The sequence below is a fragment of the Sodiomyces alkalinus genome, assembly GCF_003711515.1.
Source record: "Sodiomyces alkalinus F11 unplaced genomic scaffold SODALscaffold_2, whole genome shotgun sequence".
NCBI classification, from domain to species: domain Eukaryota; kingdom Fungi; phylum Ascomycota; class Sordariomycetes; order Glomerellales; family Plectosphaerellaceae; genus Sodiomyces; species Sodiomyces alkalinus.
Genome location: NW_021167080.1, coordinates 6,210,702 through 6,232,717, shown reverse-complemented (window position 1 = coordinate 6,232,717; position 22,016 = coordinate 6,210,702). Strand labels below are relative to the sequence as shown.

At 50.1% G+C, this 22,016-nt stretch overlaps 3 protein-coding genes across 3 annotated transcripts; 2 read left to right on the top strand and 1 right to left on the bottom strand.

The window, feature by feature from the left end:
- Positions 1 to 296: 296 nt before the first annotated feature.
- SODALDRAFT_127042 (TRP-domain-containing protein) lies at positions 297 to 4,396 on the bottom strand. The gene is made up of 4 exons (XM_028606674.1): positions 3,616 to 4,396; positions 3,517 to 3,537; positions 3,374 to 3,428; positions 297 to 3,289 (listed from the first exon to the last, which is right to left on the bottom strand). The coding sequence occupies exons 1-4, from the start codon at positions 3,917 to 3,919 to the stop codon at positions 670 to 672; spliced, it is 3,000 nt and encodes a 999-aa protein (XP_028469519.1). The 5' UTR covers positions 3,920 to 4,396; the 3' UTR covers positions 297 to 669.
- Positions 4,397 to 7,059: 2,663 nt separating this feature from the next.
- On the top strand, positions 7,060 to 9,053 carry SODALDRAFT_322790 (sulfate adenylyltransferase; the record flags this gene model as incomplete). Its single annotated transcript, XM_028609751.1, has 5 exons — positions 7,060 to 7,228; positions 7,287 to 7,314; positions 7,380 to 7,562; positions 7,641 to 7,792; positions 7,858 to 9,053. 5 exons carry the CDS (start codon positions 7,060 to 7,062, stop codon positions 9,051 to 9,053), a joined length of 1,728 nt encoding a protein of 575 aa, XP_028469518.1.
- Positions 9,054 to 10,746: 1,693 nt separating this feature from the next.
- Positions 10,747 to 13,296, top strand: SODALDRAFT_338947 (hypothetical protein; the record flags this gene model as incomplete). Its single annotated transcript, XM_028612821.1, has 1 exon — positions 10,747 to 13,296. One exon carries the CDS (start codon positions 10,747 to 10,749, stop codon positions 13,294 to 13,296), a length of 2,550 nt encoding a protein of 849 aa, XP_028469517.1.
- Positions 13,297 to 22,016: the final 8,720 nt, after the last annotated feature.

Here is a 22,016-nt window from a genome sequence, read left to right as displayed (position 1 = left end):
AAAAATCCTTCTAGCTCTCTCTGGGACTGGGGAGCATCTGGGGAGCATGTGATGGGCGTACAGGGAAAAGCGGATATATATAACTTCATGCTTCATGATGGGATGAATTGACACGGTAATTATCTAGGCCTCGAAGTATGTCCCGAACGTAATGCCCAACATTGTGTCAGTCAACACAACGAGATGTCTGGTATCAATGGCTTCCTGCATCCTTGCAACTTGGTCGCTACTTCAGCCTTGGATTGGCATTATCACATTATTAGTATTGCTCTATCTCGATAGTTGAAATGGCCTATCTACCTTAGGGGGTCAGCATCCCACCATAATAGTCGTTGAAAATCATCGACGTAGCAAAAGGTGAGGATTCTAGCCCCTCGTCCAAAGGGCGCCATGTAACGCCTCATTGCTCGGATATCATGTAGCTGCGGAAGATAAGGGGGGAAAAAAAATCAGGAGAATGGACAGTAGTCTCTCGTAGAAAATATTTTAAAGAAATATGAATCGGGTGGCAGCACTGGAACACAGCGCTTTCCAGCCGAGGGACAAGTGCAGGAACATGAGAAGGCATGTATGTGATGGCGTATTTGGTAAGACTCGAGTGTTGCCGGGGTATACATATAGAATGTGCGCGACATGTGCGCGACGTGTGCGCGATGCGGACAAAACAGCTCATGGTGTTTTCTCGGCCTCGGCTTCTTTTTCAGAAGTGGGCTGCTGCTTTGACTCCCCATCCGTCGGGGCAGCACCCCGGGTGACGTCGGCCGTTTCGTCCTTAGTCGACTCGTTCGCTGTTCCCGACACGGCGACCTGTTCCTCCTCCTTCTCTCCAGGCTGGGGCATGCCGGATTGTTTTCCATCCGTCTCCTTGACGGGGGACACGCCATTATCCTCCATCTCCCTTCCAGTCGTTTCATCATCCCTCCGCGACGGAACGATTTCCAGAGCGGGGAACGGCTCCAACTTGTCCTCGGAAACTTCTCTCGGCGGCGACATGGGCCGCCGCTGCGCACTCGGCGTCTCAGGCCGCTCACGTATATCGGGTTGCTGCTGCATGCGCAACGACGAATGCGAGTTGAGGTGCGCGATCTGCCGGAGGGAGCTGCTGCGCTGTCGGCCCTGGGCGGTCGTGGTCCGCATGCTGGTCCCCACGGTCCCCGCGGTCCCCGCGGTCCCCACCCCCATCGCCGAGTCCGGCCGCTCGAACTGCGCGTCCCACTCGGCAAAGTCCCTGGAGCTCCACGACGCGCGCTGCGTCCGGGCGCGGCGAGGCAGGCTACCGACTGAGTAGCGCGAGTTGACGCTGTTGGTGCGGCTCCTCGGGCGCGTGGCCGGCGGCACGTCCTGAATGGGCACGTTGTTGTTGCTCAGGCTCGGGAAGACGTCAGTCTCTGGATCGTCGTCATCCTCGATCTTGGGTGCGCGCCGGACGCTGTTCACGGTGAACGTCGACCGCGGCTCCGCGGCGCCGTTGGCTTCCTCTCGGGGGGGGGGACGCATATCGGGGGCTTTGTTCTGCAAATGCTCGTAGTAGCTGATTCGAATGCTGTCCAGGGCTTGGGGGCGGAAGGTCTCGCGGTTTCGATGCAGGGACATCCAGGACGAGATCATGCCGAGCACCACCAGCACAATGACGGCTAGGACCATGAAGCCTTGGACCACGACAATGATCAAGCCGAACACGGTTAGGAGGATGCGGCTGTTGTTAAAGTCGGGCAGGAAGGCGATGGAGAGACCAGCGGTGACAACCTTGGACATGCCCAGCATCCAGACGGCGACGACGGCATTCCGCTGGCCTTCGTACGGCTTCAGGTTGACAAAGACAATAAAGGCGAGGACCTCGAGGATGAAAAGGCCGTAGACCTGGGCTAGAGGGCTGCGCGACGCGCCGCCCAGGAAGCAGGCACGGGCGACCTGGTAAGCGAACCAGAGCGCAAAGAACCACCATCGCTTGCGGCGGTAGTGGGCGGCAAGCCAGCCGAACCGCTTGACGTAGGCTTCGTCCTTGTGCACGCTGGGTCTGGGTCTGTCGGGATCGTTGTCGACGAAGTGAATGCGCAAGAAAGGCAACGAGCCATAGCGCTTGGTCGCGGACTCTTTCTCGCCAATAGTGCTGGCGCGAGTGGCGGCCACAAAGGGAAGGACCTTGAAAAGCCGGCCCTGTTCAAGGATGATGGTGTCGGTCCCCATTTGGAACTTGCTGAAGCGCAGGCGGAAGTAGCAGGCGTAAGCGACGAGACCGCCCAAGCCGACCAAGAGGAGGGCAAACACCACGGCAGCGATGGCAAGGGGTCCCGTGGGCCTTTCAAGGTTCATCTGGAACAGGGCTAGAGTGAGCAGCGGGAAGGAGGCGACGAGAAGAGTGCGGAGGACGCTCGTCGCTAGATAACCCGGCAGATGGGTGCGAAAGTAAGCAAAGCCATCCTTGTTTACCAGTTTGAGACGGATCAACAGGTCCAAGCAGAACTTGGCGGCCGTGACGGAGATGACGACCAGAGCCAGTGCGACGAGCCACCAAATCAACCCGACGGTAAATGCACCAGCAATGGGAATGCGGATGGCCGCCAGCGTGCCCCGGAAGCCTGGCCAAGTACCCGGGATCGGCATGCCCGGGGCAACTGGCCTCCCGCCCCAAGTGTAATCGTATGGGTCGCTGGCGTTGTAGGCCAGGGCGCGGCGAGACGGCTGGGAGGCGGCGGCCGGGCCGAGGTCGAGGGAGCGGCCGTAGATTTGATGGATGAGGCCCCCTTCGTTGTTGATGACGTTGGAGCCTGCGCCGCCGACCTGGCTGGCGTTGCCAGATATGCCGGCGAAGCCCCGAAGAGACTCGACCAGCTCATGGCTGTATATCAGGCCAGCAGACCAGGCGAAGTTGCTCCACCAAGCCGGTAGCAGGCTTGGCCAGTGGACGGACAAGGCGCCGGAGAAATAGATGGTCTGGAAGGTTTCAAGAACGACCAGGACGGAGAAGGAATGGGCGTAGTGAGTCCGCATATGAGGGATGCTGACGCCGTAGACGGCGGCGGCAAAGGAAGATAAAATAGCAAGGGCAGTAAGACCGCCGAGAGCGGGGGATATGGCGTACGGGTGCGACAAGGTGTTGCCGTTGGATAAGACGGCCTGGAAGCAGCCAATTTCGGTTTGACTCGAGTTTGCGAAGACCTGCAGGCGCGCAGAACCTTCGAAATCGGGGATGTCCAGGGAAATGGAGGGAATGATGTCGATCTCGGAAACGGTGACTTCGATTGCGGTCCATGCTTCGACGGGATTATTCGCATTCAACGGACAGAGGCTAGAGTAAAAGGAGGGAGGACGATCAGCAGGTGGACAAGACGAAGGAAGCAGATGTGATATGGCGGGTGGAATCTCGCGTTACCTGGAAATTTCGAGCTTGCAAGGATCCAGCGTCGCATCAAAGATGGTCTCGCCAACTAGGAAGGGCTCAGGTTAGCGAAGAATGCTGGTGGGTGGGGGGAATCGCTTCGAGCGAGGTTGACGGGAGTCAGTCCATCGGCTTACAAGCAAAGAGGGACAAGTGCACTGGAGAGAAAGGGGGAGAAACGAGATTAGCTGAAGCTCTGGTAGATAATACTTTCATAGAATGGGGAGGATACTCACACATCAGGTTCTCTTGTCGAACATTGGTTGTCCCATCAAGGTGGAACACAACAGTCATGTTGTCTGCATAGTAACCGGCATCGTATTTGGTGATGTTGAACAGACTCTCGCCGTTCAAGCAGTCAGCAAAGTCACCGGTGTAGAGAGAAGGGTATCGGTCGACGGTAAGATTTCGAGAGACATTATGACGGTCCGTTCCCTCGATGAGGACGGTCTGCTGTGCCGCAATAATGGAGACGAATTGCAATATGGTAGCGAGCAGGACAGTCATGGTCCAGCATGATGGTCCTGTAGTTCGCGCCATGACGGATATGCGAGAGGTGAGTCGACAGATGTCGTTTGCAGCCTCGATCTGATGCTGATATATTGGGTGGGTTTTCCTGAGGGGTAGAGACACTATTTTTGATTGTGAGTTTCCCCCTTCGCATTCTTCCTCAGCAGGTCAGGGTACCCAGCGCATGGCGTATTGTTTGTGTATAGTTTATCGTTGATTGTTCCAAGTCATGCCCAAGTCGGGGGACCAGGAGACGGGGCGGTGATGTGTTGGAACTCCTCTGCCTAATCCATGTTTGGGTCTAGATTCGGGGACGCGGGGACCTTGCACAAAGACAGGAGAAAGGCGTCGCTTCGCAAAATGAGGCTTATTTGGATCTCTCGTTTGCTCGTCAACGCGATGTGTGGCACGCGATACCGGATTTAATCGTTTGTTTTCCCCTGTGAGCGCAAGGGAGGTCGCAACCAAAGGGTCGGTGTCGCGAGGTTCGGCAGGGTCGGGAGGTTTGGGAGCTTCGGGAGCTTGGCGGGTTTTTTTTTTCTTTCTTCTTTTCTTTTCTTTTTCGACTAAGGTATTGAAGGACGGACAGACGGTACTGGCCTGTTGAAACGACTATGCGGTCAAAGAACTCGTGCTAATGTGATATACGAAAGCATTTGCCGGCGATTTCGACAACAGTTGCACCGTGGCCTTGACTGGGATCCTTTTGTCCTGTTCGTGTCGTGGAGTGCGTGATGGCAGTCAATGGACGGCAGGATGGATGAACATTCATCATATGTACTCAGGTAAGGTATGATGTGTGTTCCCGTTCGCGGTCGCGCACGACGTTAGATCGTTGTGTTGTGGCACGATCGGATCAGCAACTTGGGACGGAACTGTACGGAGTAGAAAGTAAGGGGCGCTGCTGCCATGGAAATTGTTCGTATCCAGGCGAACTGTCCGTACACTGTACCTTCAGGTGACTATTGACCTGGCGCGATGTTGTCAGCCGCAAATCGAAGCGGCCTGGGGCAACGGCAATTGGCTTAAATAATGGCAACGTGGGATGCCAAGCGACCAACCACGAGCCAGGAAGCGCATTTGAAGCTGTCCATCATCTTATTATTTGCTCGTCGGATGGCTCTTCTTGCTTCTCTTTGCGTGATAATTTAATCATCTATTAGTGGCTACTTACACGCTGCTTTTACACGTATATTCTGGTGAATCGAATCCTGCAATTAAAGTTGATCGACATCGAGCTGGTGGTCACCCTAAATCATCGGTACCTGGAAATTTGAAATGTCTACGGTACCTATCCGTAACTGTCGACCTGTGACCGATCGATCGGGGACAACAGCCGCTGCGTGCTTTTCGCCGGTGTTCTGTACCTGTAACTCAACTATCTCCTTCCTTTCCCCCTTTTCTTTTTCTTTTCTTTCCTCGTCTTCCCTTTCTTTCCTTTCTTTTCCTCTATTCATCGCCGAATCCTCTCCTCTTCGGCTATTTCGGAGCCTCTCAAATAATCCGCGACGGATTGAAGTAGGTTTAAAGCTGTCAAGTCAAAAAAGAGTTTGGCTTCTGTCCATCAATTCAATTGGCAAGGGGTGGGCAATACACATTGATTACCTCGCACCAGCCTATCACCTCGTCCTTTTTTTGTCATTAATTAGCCTGCGTTGTCGCAACGGCCAAATCCCTCATCGTCAGGTCCGATGATTATCATTCAATCTTCGTTGCCATGCCATCGGGTTCCCTTCCCTGTCGTCCATGTTCAGAAGTAATTATCGACCCTCTCCTCCGCTATGCCGTGGCATATCCATCCCCGTGGTCGGCCCGGTGACCGCGTCGACTCTCACCGAGATACACCGAAATATCCCTAGAGTTCAGCGACACCAAAATAACCGATGCCCTGTCCGAGAACGGATCCGGAGAGGTAAAAGCCCAAACCCCAAATCCTCGCGAACACAGGTAGAGATGCCGGCAGTCTGGTCTGTTCTCCGCGGCAAGATCCCCGCCAAACAGGGAGGAGAACACGAGCACATTCAAATGTACGGATTAAAGTCGTCAAATGAAGAATGACTAAGAGTAAAATAAGGTACCTTAGATAACGACGGGTTACAGACCGAAAAGGCGCCTGCAAATAGTAACATCCGCGATGGAGCGCGGGGTCTGGGCATGAGCACGCCATTTGACAAGCGAATTGCGAATGCAAGTAACTAGCCACGGGTAGAGGGGTTGCCTCAGCCACATTTGACGTGGGGGGAAAATTGGGACCTTGGATTTGGACTTTGGACTTTGCAACTTTCCTGTGTGCAACAGAGGGTACGGACACAGAGATTCCTGTTTTCCTAGTGAAACTAATAAGTGTACGGAACTTCTTTTGCGCTAATCACATTACATGTCATAGAGCCCAGAAAATTTACTGAATCTGAATCGTTGCCTTTTCTCTTTTACATTTCAAATTCTGGAATATCTACCCCGTCCTTACCTTCGGATGAATATTGAGGTACTGCACGCGCCACATCTAAACTGGACCCGGCACCGGACGATCCACTTCCCCCCAGCTAACGATCACGTCATCGCGAACTAAGAGAAGATTTCCCTACGCCTTCCTCGATACCTCCGACGGCCCTTTCGTTACAGGACCCCTGGATCCCCTTTCGCCCAGCGAACCGCGGGGCACAAAACCAAGGACAACAGGAAAACAGGGCAACAGTGGGGTGAGGGGCGCATAGGTTGGAAACGGAGGGGGAGGAGAGTGGACCGAGACGATCCCCCTCCTGTTCCCGGGTTGGGGCCACCGGTCACCGGAGACGCTCGACAATTTGTCAATGAGGGAAATTCCCCAAGCTTTGAATAAAAACTCGACGGACCCTCTCGTCCCTTTTTACCATCCAGCTACTCCGTATTACTTACCACCTACCTACCTACCTACCTACCTACCCCTACCTACCTTTTCCCTCCTTGTCCAGTTGCTTGAGGTCGCATTTCTCGCGCCAGCGCTGTTCTCCTGCTCATCTGGAGTCCGTCTGAACCTTCGCCGACCGTGCCCCTTCGCAGAGCCCAAGTTGCAAACTCAATTAACCTCTTGCTTGGCTCTTTCGGAGAAACAAAAAAAAAATCGGAACGTTTCTTTTTAATCTATTTGTTTCGAGATACCCAGCAGATTCACACTATTTTATAGCGTCACCATGGCCAATACTCCTCACGGCGGCGTCCTCAAGGACCTCTTCGCTCGCGATGCCCCGCGCCAGGCTGAGCTTCTGGCCGAGTCGGACACCCTGCCCGCCTTGACCCTGACCGAACGTCACCTGTGCGATCTTGAGCTGATCCTCAATGGCGGCTTTTCTCCTCTGGAGGGTGCGTTATTCAGCATTCCGGTGAAGGTGGTCCTGGCTGACTGAACATCGAAATCCAGGCTTCATGACAGAGAAGGACTACAACGGGTACGTGGCATGGCTCGAAGACTTGACTTGGTTAGAACTTCCGCGACTAACTATGACTCCCCCAGCGTGGTCAAGGAAAACCGACTGGCCGATGGCGCACTCTTCAGCATGCCCATCAACCTCGACGCATCTCAGGAGACCATTGATGAGCTGGCAATCAAGCCCGGTGCCCGTATTACCCTGCGCGACCTTCGTGATGACCGCGCTCTCGCCATCCTCACCGTTGAGGATGTATACAGACCCGATAAGTACGAAACATACACCTGCCCGAATCCGGGCTTACATGAATGAAGAGAAAGAAGAAACCGACTGACCCGACTGTTCAGGTCGCTGGAGGCTCAGGAGGTCTTTGGCAGCCCCGATGATGAGACCCACCCCGGTATCAAGTATCTCTTCCGAACGGCCAAGGAGTTCTATGTTGGTGGCAAGGTCGAGGCCGTCCAGAGACCAGCTCACTACGACTTTTTGGACCTGAGATGTGAGTTGTCCCTCCACCTCTCGGGCGGGAGGTGCGACCCCCAGTCACTAACTTGACGAACAAAGTCACCCCTACCGAGCTGCGACAGCACTTCGAGAAGCTCGGCTGGAACAAGGTCGTCGCTTTCCAGACCCGTAACCCCATGCACCGTGCCCATCGCGAGCTGACGGTTCGCGCCGCTCGGTCCCAACAAGCCAACGTGCTGATCCACCCCGTCGTCGGCCTCACCAAGCCCGGCGATATCGACCACTTCACCCGCGTCCGCGTCTACAAGGCTCTCCTGCCCCGGTACCCCAACGGCATGGCGGCGCTGGCCCTGCTGCCCCTGGCCATGCGTATGGGTGGCCCCCGCGAGGCCATCTGGCACGCCATCATCCGCAAGAACCACGGCGCGACACACTTCATCGTCGGACGCGACCATGCTGGTCCCGGCAAGAACAAGCACGGCAAGGACTTCTACGGTCCTTATGACGCCCAGGTGGCGGTGCAGAAGTACCAGGACGAGCTGGGCATCAAGATGGTCGAGTTCCAGGAGATGATTTACATCCCCGACCGTGACGAATACCAGCCGGCCAACGAGATCCCCGAGGGCACGCGCACGGCCAATATCTCCGGCACCGAGCTCCGTCACCGCCTGAGGACCGGCAAGGAGATCCCCGCGTGGTTCTCGTACCCGGAAGTGGTCAAGGTTCTCCGCGAGCAGAACCCCCTGCCTTCGACCAAGGGCTTCACCGTCTTCCTGACTGGCTACACCAACAGCGGCAAGGACCAGATCGCGCGTGCGCTGCAGGTGACGCTGAACCAGAGCGGCGGGCGGTCCGTGTCGATGCTGCTGGGCGAGATGGTGCGGTCGGAGCTGTCGTCGGAGCTTGGCTTCAGCCGCGAGGACCGCGACAAGAACGTCGCACGTATCGCGTTCGTGGCGTCCGAGTTGACCCGCGCCGGTGCGGCCGTCATTGCGGCTCCCATCGCGCCCTACGAAGAGGCGCGTCAGCAAGCCCGGGAGCTGGTGGAGAAGTCGGGCCCCTTCTTCCTCGTTCATGTGGCAACGCCGCTCGAGTACGCCGAGAAGACGGACCGACGGGGCATCTACAAGAAGGCCCGGGCCGGTGAGATCAAGGGTTTCACGGGCGTCGACGACCCGTATGAGAACCCCGTCAAGCCCGACTTGGTTGTCGACTGCGAGAAGCAAACCGTGCGGTCCATCGTGCACCAGATCGTCTTGCTGCTTGAGAGCCAAGGTCTGCTAGACAGGCTATAATTTCCTTTCCTTTTTCTTCTTCTGGGGTGGTTGAACGGGGCTCTTTGGAGGATATCACGAGTCACAACGTTGGGGCAAGAGACAGAACTGTACACATGGATGATGGAATGATTCAAAGGGAGTAAGGACGCTCTCTAGCACCGGGAATGCTTGGGCTCTCATTTGGGAGGGAAAAAGAATATTAGAGTCGGTTGGCATCTTGTTTGGCATGAAATATCGAAGGACATGATATTGGAATTGGGAGTGTCGTACGGAGCAAGAAATAGACAAGACTCGGACCGAACTTCGGTCTGGAGAGGTTGCATTTCGACGCTATCCGTTGTTATGCGAGTGTCGTGATGATGTATAGGATACGCGCTAGGCCCGTTGACGTGACGGTAGTTTTAGGGATCCCTAATTTCAAGATCTGCAGAATGGTGCGAGCGCAGTTATCGCGTTGGAGGCGGTGATGTGATGATGGCGGTGGAGGGTGGAAGGTGGAAGAAGGAAGAAGGTGAGAGACGGGCGCTTAATGACCGTTTGTTGGTTCAACTCGTGAGGGGTTCAAGGTGATTGGGTCTCGGTACTATGTGTGGTGCCCGTTTTGGTGCCTGATCTGATGGGACCTCCCAATATAGCAGGCACCATGAAGGATAAGGTAAGGTAAGGTAGGAAGGCACTGAAAAGACCGGCAAGCACGTAGTATCGTACCTGCCTACAAAGGTCTGCAAAGTACGGATACTGAGTGTAAAAAGATGGGGAATAAGGTAGGGAAGGAACACTGAAGCAGTGCAGTGGCGGTCAGGCATAGTAAGGTTCTGGTGGGGAAACAGGTACTTTAGCATCTTCTTATATATGCCGTATCCACGTTTGTTTTCCATACTGTGTGTTAGTGGCCGGACATACTAGCAGGAAGAATTAAGAGGCTAATCTGGGAACGCTTCTATGTCTGACAGGCTCTATTCACAGTGTCCAGAAGCTTTCCTAAACACGGCAAGTACATCTCCTTCGTCCGCCACCCAAGTCACACAGGCACGCACCCGTTGGTGCTCAACTATAGGTACACTGCCAGTGCCACGTCAGGTCAAGGTCAAGGTCGGCCCAGTCCATGCTGGAGCTCCTCTCCTATCCTTCCTCTTCTCTCCACACGCCAAAATTACAGGGATCGTCGCTGTCGTCGAATCATCTGGGTCGCCATCGTTCATCGAACCTTTTGTCACAGCTGCCGACCAACCACTCGCAATAGGCAGTCTTCTTCACCGGCCTATTTTTCTTCCTTTCACTGCATATTGCACCCCGAGTCCGAGTTAGTCACCTCGCTTTCCCTCATTCCGTGAACCTTACGCCGTACTTTACTGCCCGCGATTCTCCATACTCCATCCCCCCATTCCTCACCTACCGTCTTAACCTTTACCGAACTAATCTCTCATTACCTCCACGTTGCGCGAAACAAAGTTTAGGCCTGGCTGGTCCCGAACGCCGAACTCCTTAACGACGTAATTAATCCGGCGAGTACAATACCGTCTCTCTTTTGGGTTGTTCGAAAGAACAACTCCGGCCGGATCTTGCCTACGCCAACCGTCGCTTCGCATTTGTCTTTTCCGATCGATCAGTGCTTCTTCCTTCTACCTCTCGGAAAGCTCGGACAAACTTCGAATCGACCTACTATCGAGCAAAGGCGAAGCCACATTTAGGCTTCCATCCATGATTAACCATGCCTTCCCAGGATGAGCGTGACGTCGGCATCGACGACCGCCCCATCGAGAAAAGGAAATCCAAGAGCAGAAGCAAGAGAACCGACGAGGAAAGGGAGCATCGCAGATCCTCCAAGTCGAAAAGGGAGGGCGACAGCGACGTTTCTCATTCTAGGCGCCACCACCGTACCCGTGACGAAAAAGAACGCCACGCGGCCACCTCCGAACTTGTGTACGAATTCGGCCGCTCCAAGACCTCTCTGCTTTCCACCGACCGCATCTCCCTGCCCTACCCGACTTTTAGCAAAGCCCACAGCAAGGAAGCCGTTCACAGCAGAGAGGACCTGTCCACTTCAAGCCCTCGCAAGGCGGATCCGTTGACTCCCGAGCCCACCGACCTGTCCGAAGGACGGAAGGAGCGGTCAAGGTCTCCGGACTATGACGATGCCCCCAGATCGAAGAAAGAGAACAGGCCCCCGAGCCCACCTGACACGGAAGTGTCCGGCAAGAAGCACCACTCACACACACCCGATGCCATCAGAGAGGAGAAGAGAGAACGGCCGAGTTCGAGATTGAGCGCCCTGTCACGGTCGGGATCTAGACATGATGATAAGTCGAGGGTGAGCTCCAAGTCCAAGGCGTCTAGCCAAGCGACTTTCTTCAAGACGCCCGCCTATATTCATGCCGGACTCCATGAGAGTCTGAGCACCGAGCGCGGTCCATCTCGTTCCTCTTCCAAGAGGAGTCTCTCGAGCAAGACAGGGAAGAGGCCCGATCTTGTCGATGCCGAATCGTCACCCGAGAGTGCCCAGGACTCGTCCCCCAAGACCCCGACGCAAACTCCTTCATTTCCGCCTTCCATGTTCCCTACCGACGACGAGAAGAGGCAGCAGTCATACACCCCCTTTCACGGACTCGAACCCGAGATCACACCCTCGGCCACACCCGCTGCAGACTTTGACGGCCCCCCTCCCCCCCCTCCTCCGCCTCCGGCTCTCGATGTGCAAGAGGCGCCTCGGATTGACTACCTGCTGCAATTCGGTGGCTTGCCCCACCCCGTCCCTAAGCACTTCCTCTCCGTCCTTCCCCGTCCTAACGGCACACGCCCGTCCCACCCTCCCCTTGCTGGCGCTCAAACTTTATTTGCGCCTTTCTTCAACCTTCTCGACCAGTACAATTCCGTCTTGGAAAAGAGTGGATCCGTTGCCGTTGCGACGGGTCATCGGTCCGTGGCGCGTCGTCTGCTCGACCGTCTCGAGAACGTCTTCTCCCGAGAGCTACCTCTGGATGGGTGCAGCTGCGTCGTGTGCGCGAATGGACCGGGAACGCACCGAGGCCTCGGCTGGGGCGAGGTACTAGAATGGGTCAGCGGTCGCATCGAGCTGCCACAGTGGCCCCCCTTCGACCTGGCTGAGCTCGGCCTCAAAGCAGCGGAGTTGTCTGCGGATTTGCCCCCACGTCCTGACTCTCCTATTAAGATCGATCCCGATATCGCCGAGGAGTTCCGGGAGCACTACCTGCGGCAGTCAAAGAAGGTCAGGGGAGCCGTCGACAAATGGCTCAATAGCTGTGGCGAGACGCCGGCCCCGCCTCCCCAGGAAGTCGATGACGAGACGCTCAGCTTCGCTATCCTGACCAACCTAGACGCCGAGGATAGACCATACTTCAACGCCATCATCAGCGGCTCGCGAGAACTCCAGCCATATAACCGAGCACCGACTCCCGCCCGGAAATACCACTCCGAATTCATCACCCAGTGCGGCCTAGCTCTGCAGCGGCTCTACCGGCTGGGCCAGGTCCCTCGCGATGCGGAAACCGCCCTGTACCTCATCAAGAATCCATATACGCACGACCTCCTGGTCACGCTGTCGGATATCAATGCCTCGGAATGGGAGATCCTGATATCCGGGCGGTTTGACGGATTTTTGTGGTCTGGGGCCGATGCCGATGATCTCCCTACGCCGACAGCGGAATCCCGTGGCGCCACACCAGCCAGCGGGTTCTTCGGCTCACGAACACCGAGTATCCGAGGCACGCCCGGTATACCCGGTTCTCGCAATACAACCCCATTCTCCGTATACTCCCGCGGTGCGACACCGGCGTCGTTTATTAGCATCTCGTCATCGGCGCATCCGAACCGCCAGGCCGTATCCCGGGACGAGGAGATGGAGATAGCGGCGTTGGCCGAGGTGGAGAGGGAAATCTATCAGGGGATGGAAGTGCTCGAAGACGCATTCGAGGCGCTGCACACGAGGGCGGAAGCGGTTCGCACGGCGCTGCGGAACCGAGGTGCGGGGTTGATGGTCAACCTACAGAACCGCCGGCGGATCGACGTGCTTCCCAACCAGCCCACCTCGGGCAACTCGCAGCACTCGGGGTACGAACGGCCGGCGTGGGCGGTGGGCAGCGAGCTCGACGGCGCCAGCGACAGCGAGTGGGGCGGCGACGACATTGAGTTGATGCCGGACGATTCGGCAAGCAACATCAGCAGCTCGAGGCACCGCCGACCTAAGAGGCGGACTGAACGACGGACACCCGCGCCCATTGAGGAAGATGAACGAGAAGACTAAGAGCCCAACAGCGAAGAATCGATTGTGATGGGATGAAAACTCAAAACAATAGGATGAAAAAAAGATGAAAAGGAAAAAAGTAAAGACGGAAGGAAGAAAGAAAGAATGAATCGCAAATGGACGTGATACCCCACCAAAGCATCTCTAGCTTTGCAGCGAGCAAGCTGTTTTATTCGGGCGTATACCAGATTGGGTGCGCTGAACATTGCGCTGTGGGAAGATGTCTGGATATTGGAAAGAGAGAGCTCCAGACTTGTTTGTCCATGTGCCAAGGAAGAAGAACAACCGTTGAATAGGATCTGTTTGGTTTAATTCGAGAATCTCTTTGCATGGCATAGCGGGCGATTGCCAGGGGGAACACGCGGGTGCTGTTTTCAGTCGTCTCCCGGAGACCGATATTGCATAGAGAAATGGAGCTCAACCGCGGGGAGCACGGTGGCAGGTGTCTTTCTATTCTACCGGGTCTGGCTAACTGGATTCATATTCTTGGGGAATATGATGAAGCTATATTCTGGAATGGCAAGACGGGAATAGCTACAGACACAGGGCAACGCAGCATTATGAAATTTGCTTCACTTTTTGAGATTCGATAGTCTCTTAGTCCCTCCTGAACTCCGGTATATCTGCCGAAGCAACTCCTGTCAGACACCGGGTTGACCGTAAAACATTGATACCATGAAAAGTGCGCAACTTAAAAGGTGTTGAATTCACGGGAGCGTGCTTACAGGGAGCGTTAATTCAGGAAATATATGATTGTATTTTTCTATAAAAGAGAAAGAAAAAGGGGGCGGGTATACGTATCCTAAATACATCTACCACCTTCTAAGTAAGGATAGTAGGGTACCTCTAACTAATAGGAGGTCACTATACCGTGGCTCACGTAATAGAATATAATACACCCCCTAATTATTACGCTATGATTAGCGGAACGATTACTTAGCCTAACCTTAACCTAGCCTTATTTTTAACCTTAAAATAGCCTTAAAGGGTCGTGTAATACCCTTAATATCGAGTTAAAAGGCAGGAATAAAAGCTGTAAAATAGTAAATAATAATAATAATAGTAGTAAATAATAAAGGAAAAGTGCTATTAATAGTAGTAGTAAATAGGTAATAGTAGGGCCTTCCGTAGATAAATTAAAGGCGTTATACCGGCGTTTTAGAGCTTTTGGATCCTCCCTCTTATAACCTCTTATGCCGTTATTTTTTCGAGGAATTTTTTAACGATTTTAAACTAATTTTTCTGATTTTCCTAATAATAGTAATAAAAATAATAATAATAGCGATATAGTAAGTATTAGAGCTTTATTTTTAGTGGCGTGTGCTAACTAGTAGCGTTATTTAGGCTCCCCTTACCCTCTTAGCTATTACCTATACCGCGGCTATAGTAAAAAAGAAGTCGTCTAATAGTGTAAAGAAAAACAAGGGTAAGAAGGGTGCTACTATAAGTTTCTTTAGCGTGTTTATTTTTAATCCGTCTACTCTAGTCTCTAGCTAATTCCTTAATAAACTACTAAGGATAGTAGTAATAATAATAAGTATACCGAAGAAGACTTTATAGCCGTTCTATTTAATCCTCCCTATTTAGAGTGCGTTAAGGGTATGTATTCCGGTAAATAGCGCTTATTTAACTACTATATTTCGGTTCCTAAGCGCTCTTATCGCTACTAAAAGTATAAGGATAGAAACTATATATACTACCCTCTATAAGTTCTTACCTCCTATCTAAGGCGCTTTACGATTATAATCGTATACTCTATTTCGTATTAGCTTAAAGATATATACGTTATTGAGCTTTATAACCGCTAATATATACTTATAGTTTTTCTAGCCTTATATCGTTAATTAAAATTCTATTTAACTATTACGGGCCATGGCCCGCGGAATAGTCCCCGGCAGTGGCCGGGACTAAGAAGCACGGACCCCTAGCGAGGTCCGTGCGATCCTATATATACTTAGCCGTCTATATACCGCGCAGACTTTTCCTTTCCTCCTTTCCTTCCTTAGTTCGAATAATCTATATTTTCGGCCTTAATACGTGGATAACTTTTAATAAGCCGTTATATATTCGAACTCGTAAGATTATAAGCTTTAACGCTTATATAGAAGGAGGTCCTAGTCAATTCGCCCCGAGCCTACTAGGGGGCTAAGGGTAAATCTTAGAGACCTTATATAATAAGATCGATAAACGCGTGTTATAACGCATATAGGAAGCGGTAAGGATATATATCGCCCCTATTTATAATATAATCGCTAGGCTATAAGTAGCCTTTAAAAGGTCTTAACTTAACCTGTACCTTATACCCACCACGCACCCGACGTCTACCCTAGTCGTCACGCCCTCGCCCTTACCTAAGCCCCTAGAGGCAGAGACTACTATACCTATCCCGCTACTACTACCGCCGGTACCCACGCTCTTATACCGGGTATAATAGGTCGCCGTTCCTATAAAATTTAGTGGAAAATGTATAGAGTATACTACCTAGTCTTAGGCTATACGACTAAAACTTAAACTCGATGGCCCGCTATTTCGTAGTAATAAGAAAGCGTAGTACTTAATTAACACGTGCTTAAATACCTAGCCTTAGTAAGTGGTTAGCACTTTCTTCGGTAATAGAGGTATAAATAGTAAATTTAACCTAAAAGAATTTATAACTTACCTCGACCGCACGTATAAGGACTGTAACGAATAAGGTCGCGCTATTAACGCCCTTAGAGCGATAAAGTAAAGACCCGACTAGCCGTTTAAGCGCTTCCTACCGACTTTTAAAAGAAACCTAGCGTAAGCAGGAGGCTATAACTAGGTAGACTATATTAAGATATCGTTCCTCGACGGCGCCCTAAATAACGGGCTACGTAATAGCCTAATAATAGCTAATCTCCCCGATACCTACTCCGAGTAGGTCGATAAAGTATAGATAATCGCGTAGAGATAAGAGGGTACTAGTAAGTCGTACTAACCGATTCCCGTCGCCCGTAAACTAGCTAAGGACGCTAACAGCGATATCGCTATAGGTGGAGTTAATAAGGTTAGCGAGTTTAAGGGGACCTAATAAAAACCTAACCGCTACGCGAATATTATATATTAGAACTACTAAAAGAAGGGCTATATCTAACGGCACTATAAAAGTAAGAAGGATACGGTAGCCCGAATATCCCCTTAAGAGGAGGAATCCGAAGATATTCCCGAGGATATCGAAGACTCGGAAAAAGAGTAGCTCTAGTGCGAAATCGGGTACCGGAGCCGATAGCGCGAGAATAACGCGAGTAGGAAGAGTTTAAACCGCTATTATAGAGCGAGTTAGTATTAATCTAAGTAAGAGTTAATAGTAATCGGTTAATAAATACTCTTATAGATACGGGTTATAACTACTATATCGCTATAAATACAAAGTTTACTCGAAAAATACACTTATTATTAGTCGATAAGAAGAAATAACTACTAAAAGGCTTCTCGGATAAGACTAAACCGGCTAGTAGCGCCGGTATCGTAGTCTTTACGCTAGATATATAAGGGTATACCGAGCGCGTTTTCGCGTATATAGTACTAGGTCTAGACTAGGATCTTTTCCTTAGACTTTTATAGATAGAATATAATAACGTGGTTCTCCACGCTAAGGAATAAAGGCTCCGCTACGGAGTAGCCGATATCGATATCCGACTCTAGGGCGAAAAGGAGCCGAAGGTAGTATAAGAGATCCGTACTATAGTACTAGTAACGGGGTCTGTGTTTATAGGACTATATAGACGACTACGGTACCGGAAATAAAAAAGATATGAAAAAGGCTTAAGGGCTATATCGTTAAAGAATATCGAAAAGGCCCTAAGCACGAAGGAATTAGTAAACCCACGAGAATACGTCCCTAAGAGTATTTTATAAGAGTTCGGCGACTTATTTACGCCTTTGCACTCTATACGCCTACCCTTATACCGACCTAGCACCGACTACGAGGTCCACTTATAAAAGGATAGTAGTAGTAACGAATGAGCCTTACTATAGAGCCCACTCTATAATATAATACGTAAAGAGCTCCTCGTGTTACGGAAGACGATAACGGATCTAATAGATAAGGGATTTATTCGTGCGAGTAGCTTAGCTACCTCCGCGCCCGTACTATTCGTAAGAAAACCAGGAGGCGGCCTCCGATTTTACTATAACTACTACACCCTAAATACGATTACTTAATAAGATCGCTATCTACTCCCCCTAACTATAAAGACCCTATATAACCTAGCTAAGGCGAAGTGGTTTACTAAATTAAACGTTATCGCCGCCTTCTATAATATACGGATAGTATCTACGCACGAGTATAAGACTATATTCCGTACTCGGTTTAGACTATTCGAGTAGCTAGTATACCTATTTAGGTTGACCGGCGCGTCTTTAACATTCTAGCGATATATTAACTTATTATTACAGGAGTTCCTTAACGATCTTATCTCCGCGTATATAGATAATATCCTAACCTACTTAGACGGATCTCGTAAGGACTATAAGGAGAAAGTATAACGAGTGCTTAGCGCCCTCGTAAACGCTAGGCTAAACCTTAACTCGTAGAAGTACGAGTTTAGCGTTAAGACGGTTAAATACCTAGGGTTTATCGTTATAGCAGAAAAAGGAGTATCTTACGACCCCAAGAAATTAAAGGCTATCGTAGAATAGGAGGCGCTAGTCTTTACGACTAGAGTATAAAGCTTCTTAGGGTTCGCTAACTTTTATAGGATATTTATTCACGACTTCGTAGCTATTACGGCGCCACTTACGGCCCTAATAAAGAAGAACGCCCTATTTTACTAAGGCCCCCTATAAGAGGCAGCCTTTAAGGAACTAAAGCAGAGATTCTAGGAAAAGCCTTACCTTTAATAATAGTACCTTAGAAGGAAGACCTAGCTAGAAACGGATTATTTAGGGTTCGCGCTAGGCGGCGTATTCCTATAGAAAGACGAATAAGGATATAGGTATATTATTATATACTACTCACGCCGACTTAACTCCGCCGAGTATAATTACCCGATTCACGATAAGAAGATACTAGCGATTATAAACTGTCTATAGGCTTAGAAAGCCGAGCTTATAAGTAACGGCCGGTTTTAGATTTACTCCGATTATAAAACGCTTAAATACTTTATAATAAAGAGAGCCCTAACCGAGCACTAGAGTCGCTAGGCTACGGAGCTCGCTTAGTACAACTTCGTATTAGAGTATAAGCGAGGGGCCGATAATATCGCGGCCGATACGCTTTTACGTTAAGAGCAGAATATACCTAAGGATTCTTCTAACGTCTAAGAGTAAAAGAGGTATATCTAGATAATCCCCGATATAGCTATCTCCCCCCGGGTATACCTAGTAAGAGTAACGTTACCGGAGCTAACTATAGTCTTTAAAATAAACCCCGACCTATAGCGATTATAGGATAAAGCTAGGGCTACCGATAAGCGTTATTAAGGCACCCTTACCGCGGTAGTAGTAGAAGAACGGAGTTTCCCCCCCGAGCTAGAGCTTTAAATATAGATCGCTAAGTATAGAATCGACTAAGGTCGGCTAATATTTTATAACCGCCTATAGGTGCTAGGTGATAGCGAAAACGGGGTTAGCTACCAGTTATAAGGCCGTCTCGTATAAGCGATCTATAACTTAGTAGTCGGCGGACACCCTAGCAGGGATAACACTATCGCCCTAGTCGCCTATTAGTTTTTCTAGCCCGGAATAAATTAAGATATTAGAAGATTCGTACGGAATTACGATATATACCGAGCCAGCTATATATAAAGGGGTATAAAGAGAGGACTACCACGCCTACTCCCTATACTAGAGCGAATCTTCTACGATATCGCGATAGACTTTATAATAGACCTACTACCCACCCGTAAGGGTAAGTATAGATACTTATAGGTGATTACCGACCGACTCTCGGTATCGGTAACGCTTAAAGCGATAGATACTATAAATACCGAAGCCTATACTAAACGGTTCTTACTATACTATTATAGGTTTTACGGAATACCGAAGTCTATTATTAGCAATAAGGGGTTAAACTAGACTAGCCGCTTTTAGCGATACTTTTATAAATTCGCGGGTATTAAATAGCGACTAAGTACCGTATACTACCCTTAGACGGATAGAGGTTCTAAACGTATTAACTAGGAAGTCTAAGCCTACCTATAGGCGTATACCTATTACGCCTAAAACGATTAGGACACGTTATTACCGGTAGCGTAGCTAGCCTTAAATAACCGGGTAAATTCGATAATCTAAATAAGCCCGTTCTTCCTATAACACGGGTACTATATAAACCCTCTTTAAGTTAATAAGACTACGCCGACCGATAAGCGCGAGGCTTCCGCGCAGGACTTACTAAATCGCTTTAAGGAAGCCACCTAATTCGTATAAGCCGTGATAGCCGCTATATAACTATGCTAAGAGGAGTTAGTAAGTCGTCGGCGCTACTCTATTAAAAGGTTCGAAAAGGATAACCTTATATAATTAGATATCGGTAACTACTCCTCGCCACGGCCCTCGAAGAAACTTTCCTGGCTTTACTATAAATATAAAGTCATAAAGGTCGTTAACTCCTATATCGTAGAACTAAATATCCCCTCGTAGATCTATAACCGTTTCTATATAGATCTCCTATAGTAAGCCGACCGCGACCCCTTACTAGGGTAAGCGACAATAGACCCTTAGCTATTACCTATCCGTAAAAGGCTAGATAAGGAGGAGGAATAGGTAGTAGAGGAAGTCCTTTACGCCCGTACTTAAAGGCGAGGTCGTGGTAAGGTCCGGGAAATACTAGTACGATAGGAGGGCTACGTGGAACTAATATAGGAACCGCTTAAGAGCCTACGGGAGATATAAATACTTAATAAATTCGAGAAAAAGTATAGTCCGGTATAGTCGAATAACGGACTTTTATAATAGTATATAAAAGAGATACGGACGCGAAAAAAGGCCGACACGGCGACGAGGAGGATAAAAACCGAAAGCGAGATTATATTAGGGTTATACCCCCGCGCTACTTAACTTACGAGTAGAAAAGAACTAAGTAAAATCCTAAAAGCGATATAAACGCCTTACTCCCCTATAATCTTACCCTCCTTTAGCTCCTCCTCTTATAAGGCCACGCTATTCTTAGCAGTACCTACCTACGACTCCTTTATCGGCTTAAAGTAAGCCGCTAAAGTAACCGAGGTAGGCGTAGCCTCGGAGGCTACCCCCTATTAATTACCCGCGGGAATAGATTATCTAATAGTATAGCCTTTATATATATATATGCCGTACTTAACGGCGCGGTGGATATCCTTACGGATCGTACTAAGGTTATTACTCTTATCCTCTATCTTATCGACCACGTCCTTAAGGGTCTTATCCAGGTTAGATAAGGATAAGGCGATATTCTTTAGAGCTTATAGTAAACCCGCCTAAAAAATACGGTCGGCGGCGGTAGCGATAGGGGCGGTAAGGGCGGTAGGGGCGGTAGCGGTAGCGGGAGGCGATAAGGCGGGCGTAGGAGCGGTAATAGGAGCGGCGGCGATAGCGGGAGTAAGCGTGATAGGCGGGGCGGGCGATTACGATAGGGGGGCAATACTCTTACCCGACTTAGCCTAACTAAGCGCGACTTAGAAACGACCGTATATATCTTAGTATTAACGGCGATTCTATAAAAAAATTAACACGAAAGCCGCTAAGCGAAGGGCAGGTATAAACTTATATTCTTATCGTTAGAGTCCTTATTTATAGTATAAGCGGCGTCCTATAGAGTATTAGCGGCGTTATAGGTAGTAGGGGGGAGCTATATTACCTGTTAGTCGTAGTTACCACACGTATAACTAGTATACTCACTTCAGAACACTTATAAGTATAATATAAGCACTTATAGTATTTAGTGTTAGCCCTAGCTGCGCTAGGGCCCGACTAGTAGTAATATTCGATACTATATTCTTATTTATACTACCTAGTAGCGTACTACGTATAAGGAGCGAGTCGCCGGGGACTTAGGGGGTTCTTAGGGGCACGTCGCTTTTTAGCGGGGGGGGGGGGGGGCCGGGGTCTACTTATCGTTAATTACGGCCGACCTCGTAACCCGTAGTAATAAGGGGCCGCGAACTTATATCGTTATTACTATTACCCTTATAAGGGCGCTTACTAGGTAAGGCGAAGTCAGATATCTATTAACGGTTAGCTATAGCACTAAACCACGAGCAAGGGGAGTACTAACTTATAGTAAGGAGGATATAGGCGGCTTAAGTGATAAGCTATTACTTAGCGATATTAGTTATACTACCACGAGACCTATAAAGTATCTCGGGACTACTTATAGTGTGAAAAAATAATTAAAAAAAGAATTCGATAGCTGCCTAAAAACAAGCTATAGAGGGGGAAGAAATAGGTAAAAACGAGGAATAGTAGGAGGTTTATTTTACTACCCTTCCTACGTTATTTAGGTAGAAGGAATAACCCCCGGTTATATATTCGGTAGACACGTTATTCGTGATAAGCACGCACGCCGGTAAGGAGCTCGCGATAGCACCGCTATATAAGACCCCCTTTATGCTATTTTAGCCTTAAAAGAATCTTAACTACTACAGATTACCTCCCTTCGAAGGAGCCTTTAATAGAATCGAATAAAAGAGGCTATATTTAGATTACACGCGAAGCGGCTAAAGGTAATACGAGGTTATAACCGCGCGACTACGATATAAGGACGACCTTATCGCCTTTAG

What these genes read in the sequence shown, in the direction of transcription:
- SODALDRAFT_127042 (XM_028606674.1), bottom strand. Translation starts at nt 3,919, where the DNA reads ATGGCGCGAACTACAGGACCATCATGCTGGACCATGACTGTCCTGCTC. An exon ending in GCACTTGTCCCTCTTTGCTT is followed by an intron (nt 3,429 to 3,516) that starts GTAAGCCGATGG and finishes AGCCCTTCCTAG; the next exon opens with TTGGCGAGACCATCTTTGAT. An exon ending in TGCAAGCTCGAAATTTCCAG is followed by an intron (nt 3,290 to 3,373) that starts GTAACGCGAGAT and finishes CTTTTACTCTAG; the next exon opens with CCTCTGTCCGTTGAATGCGA.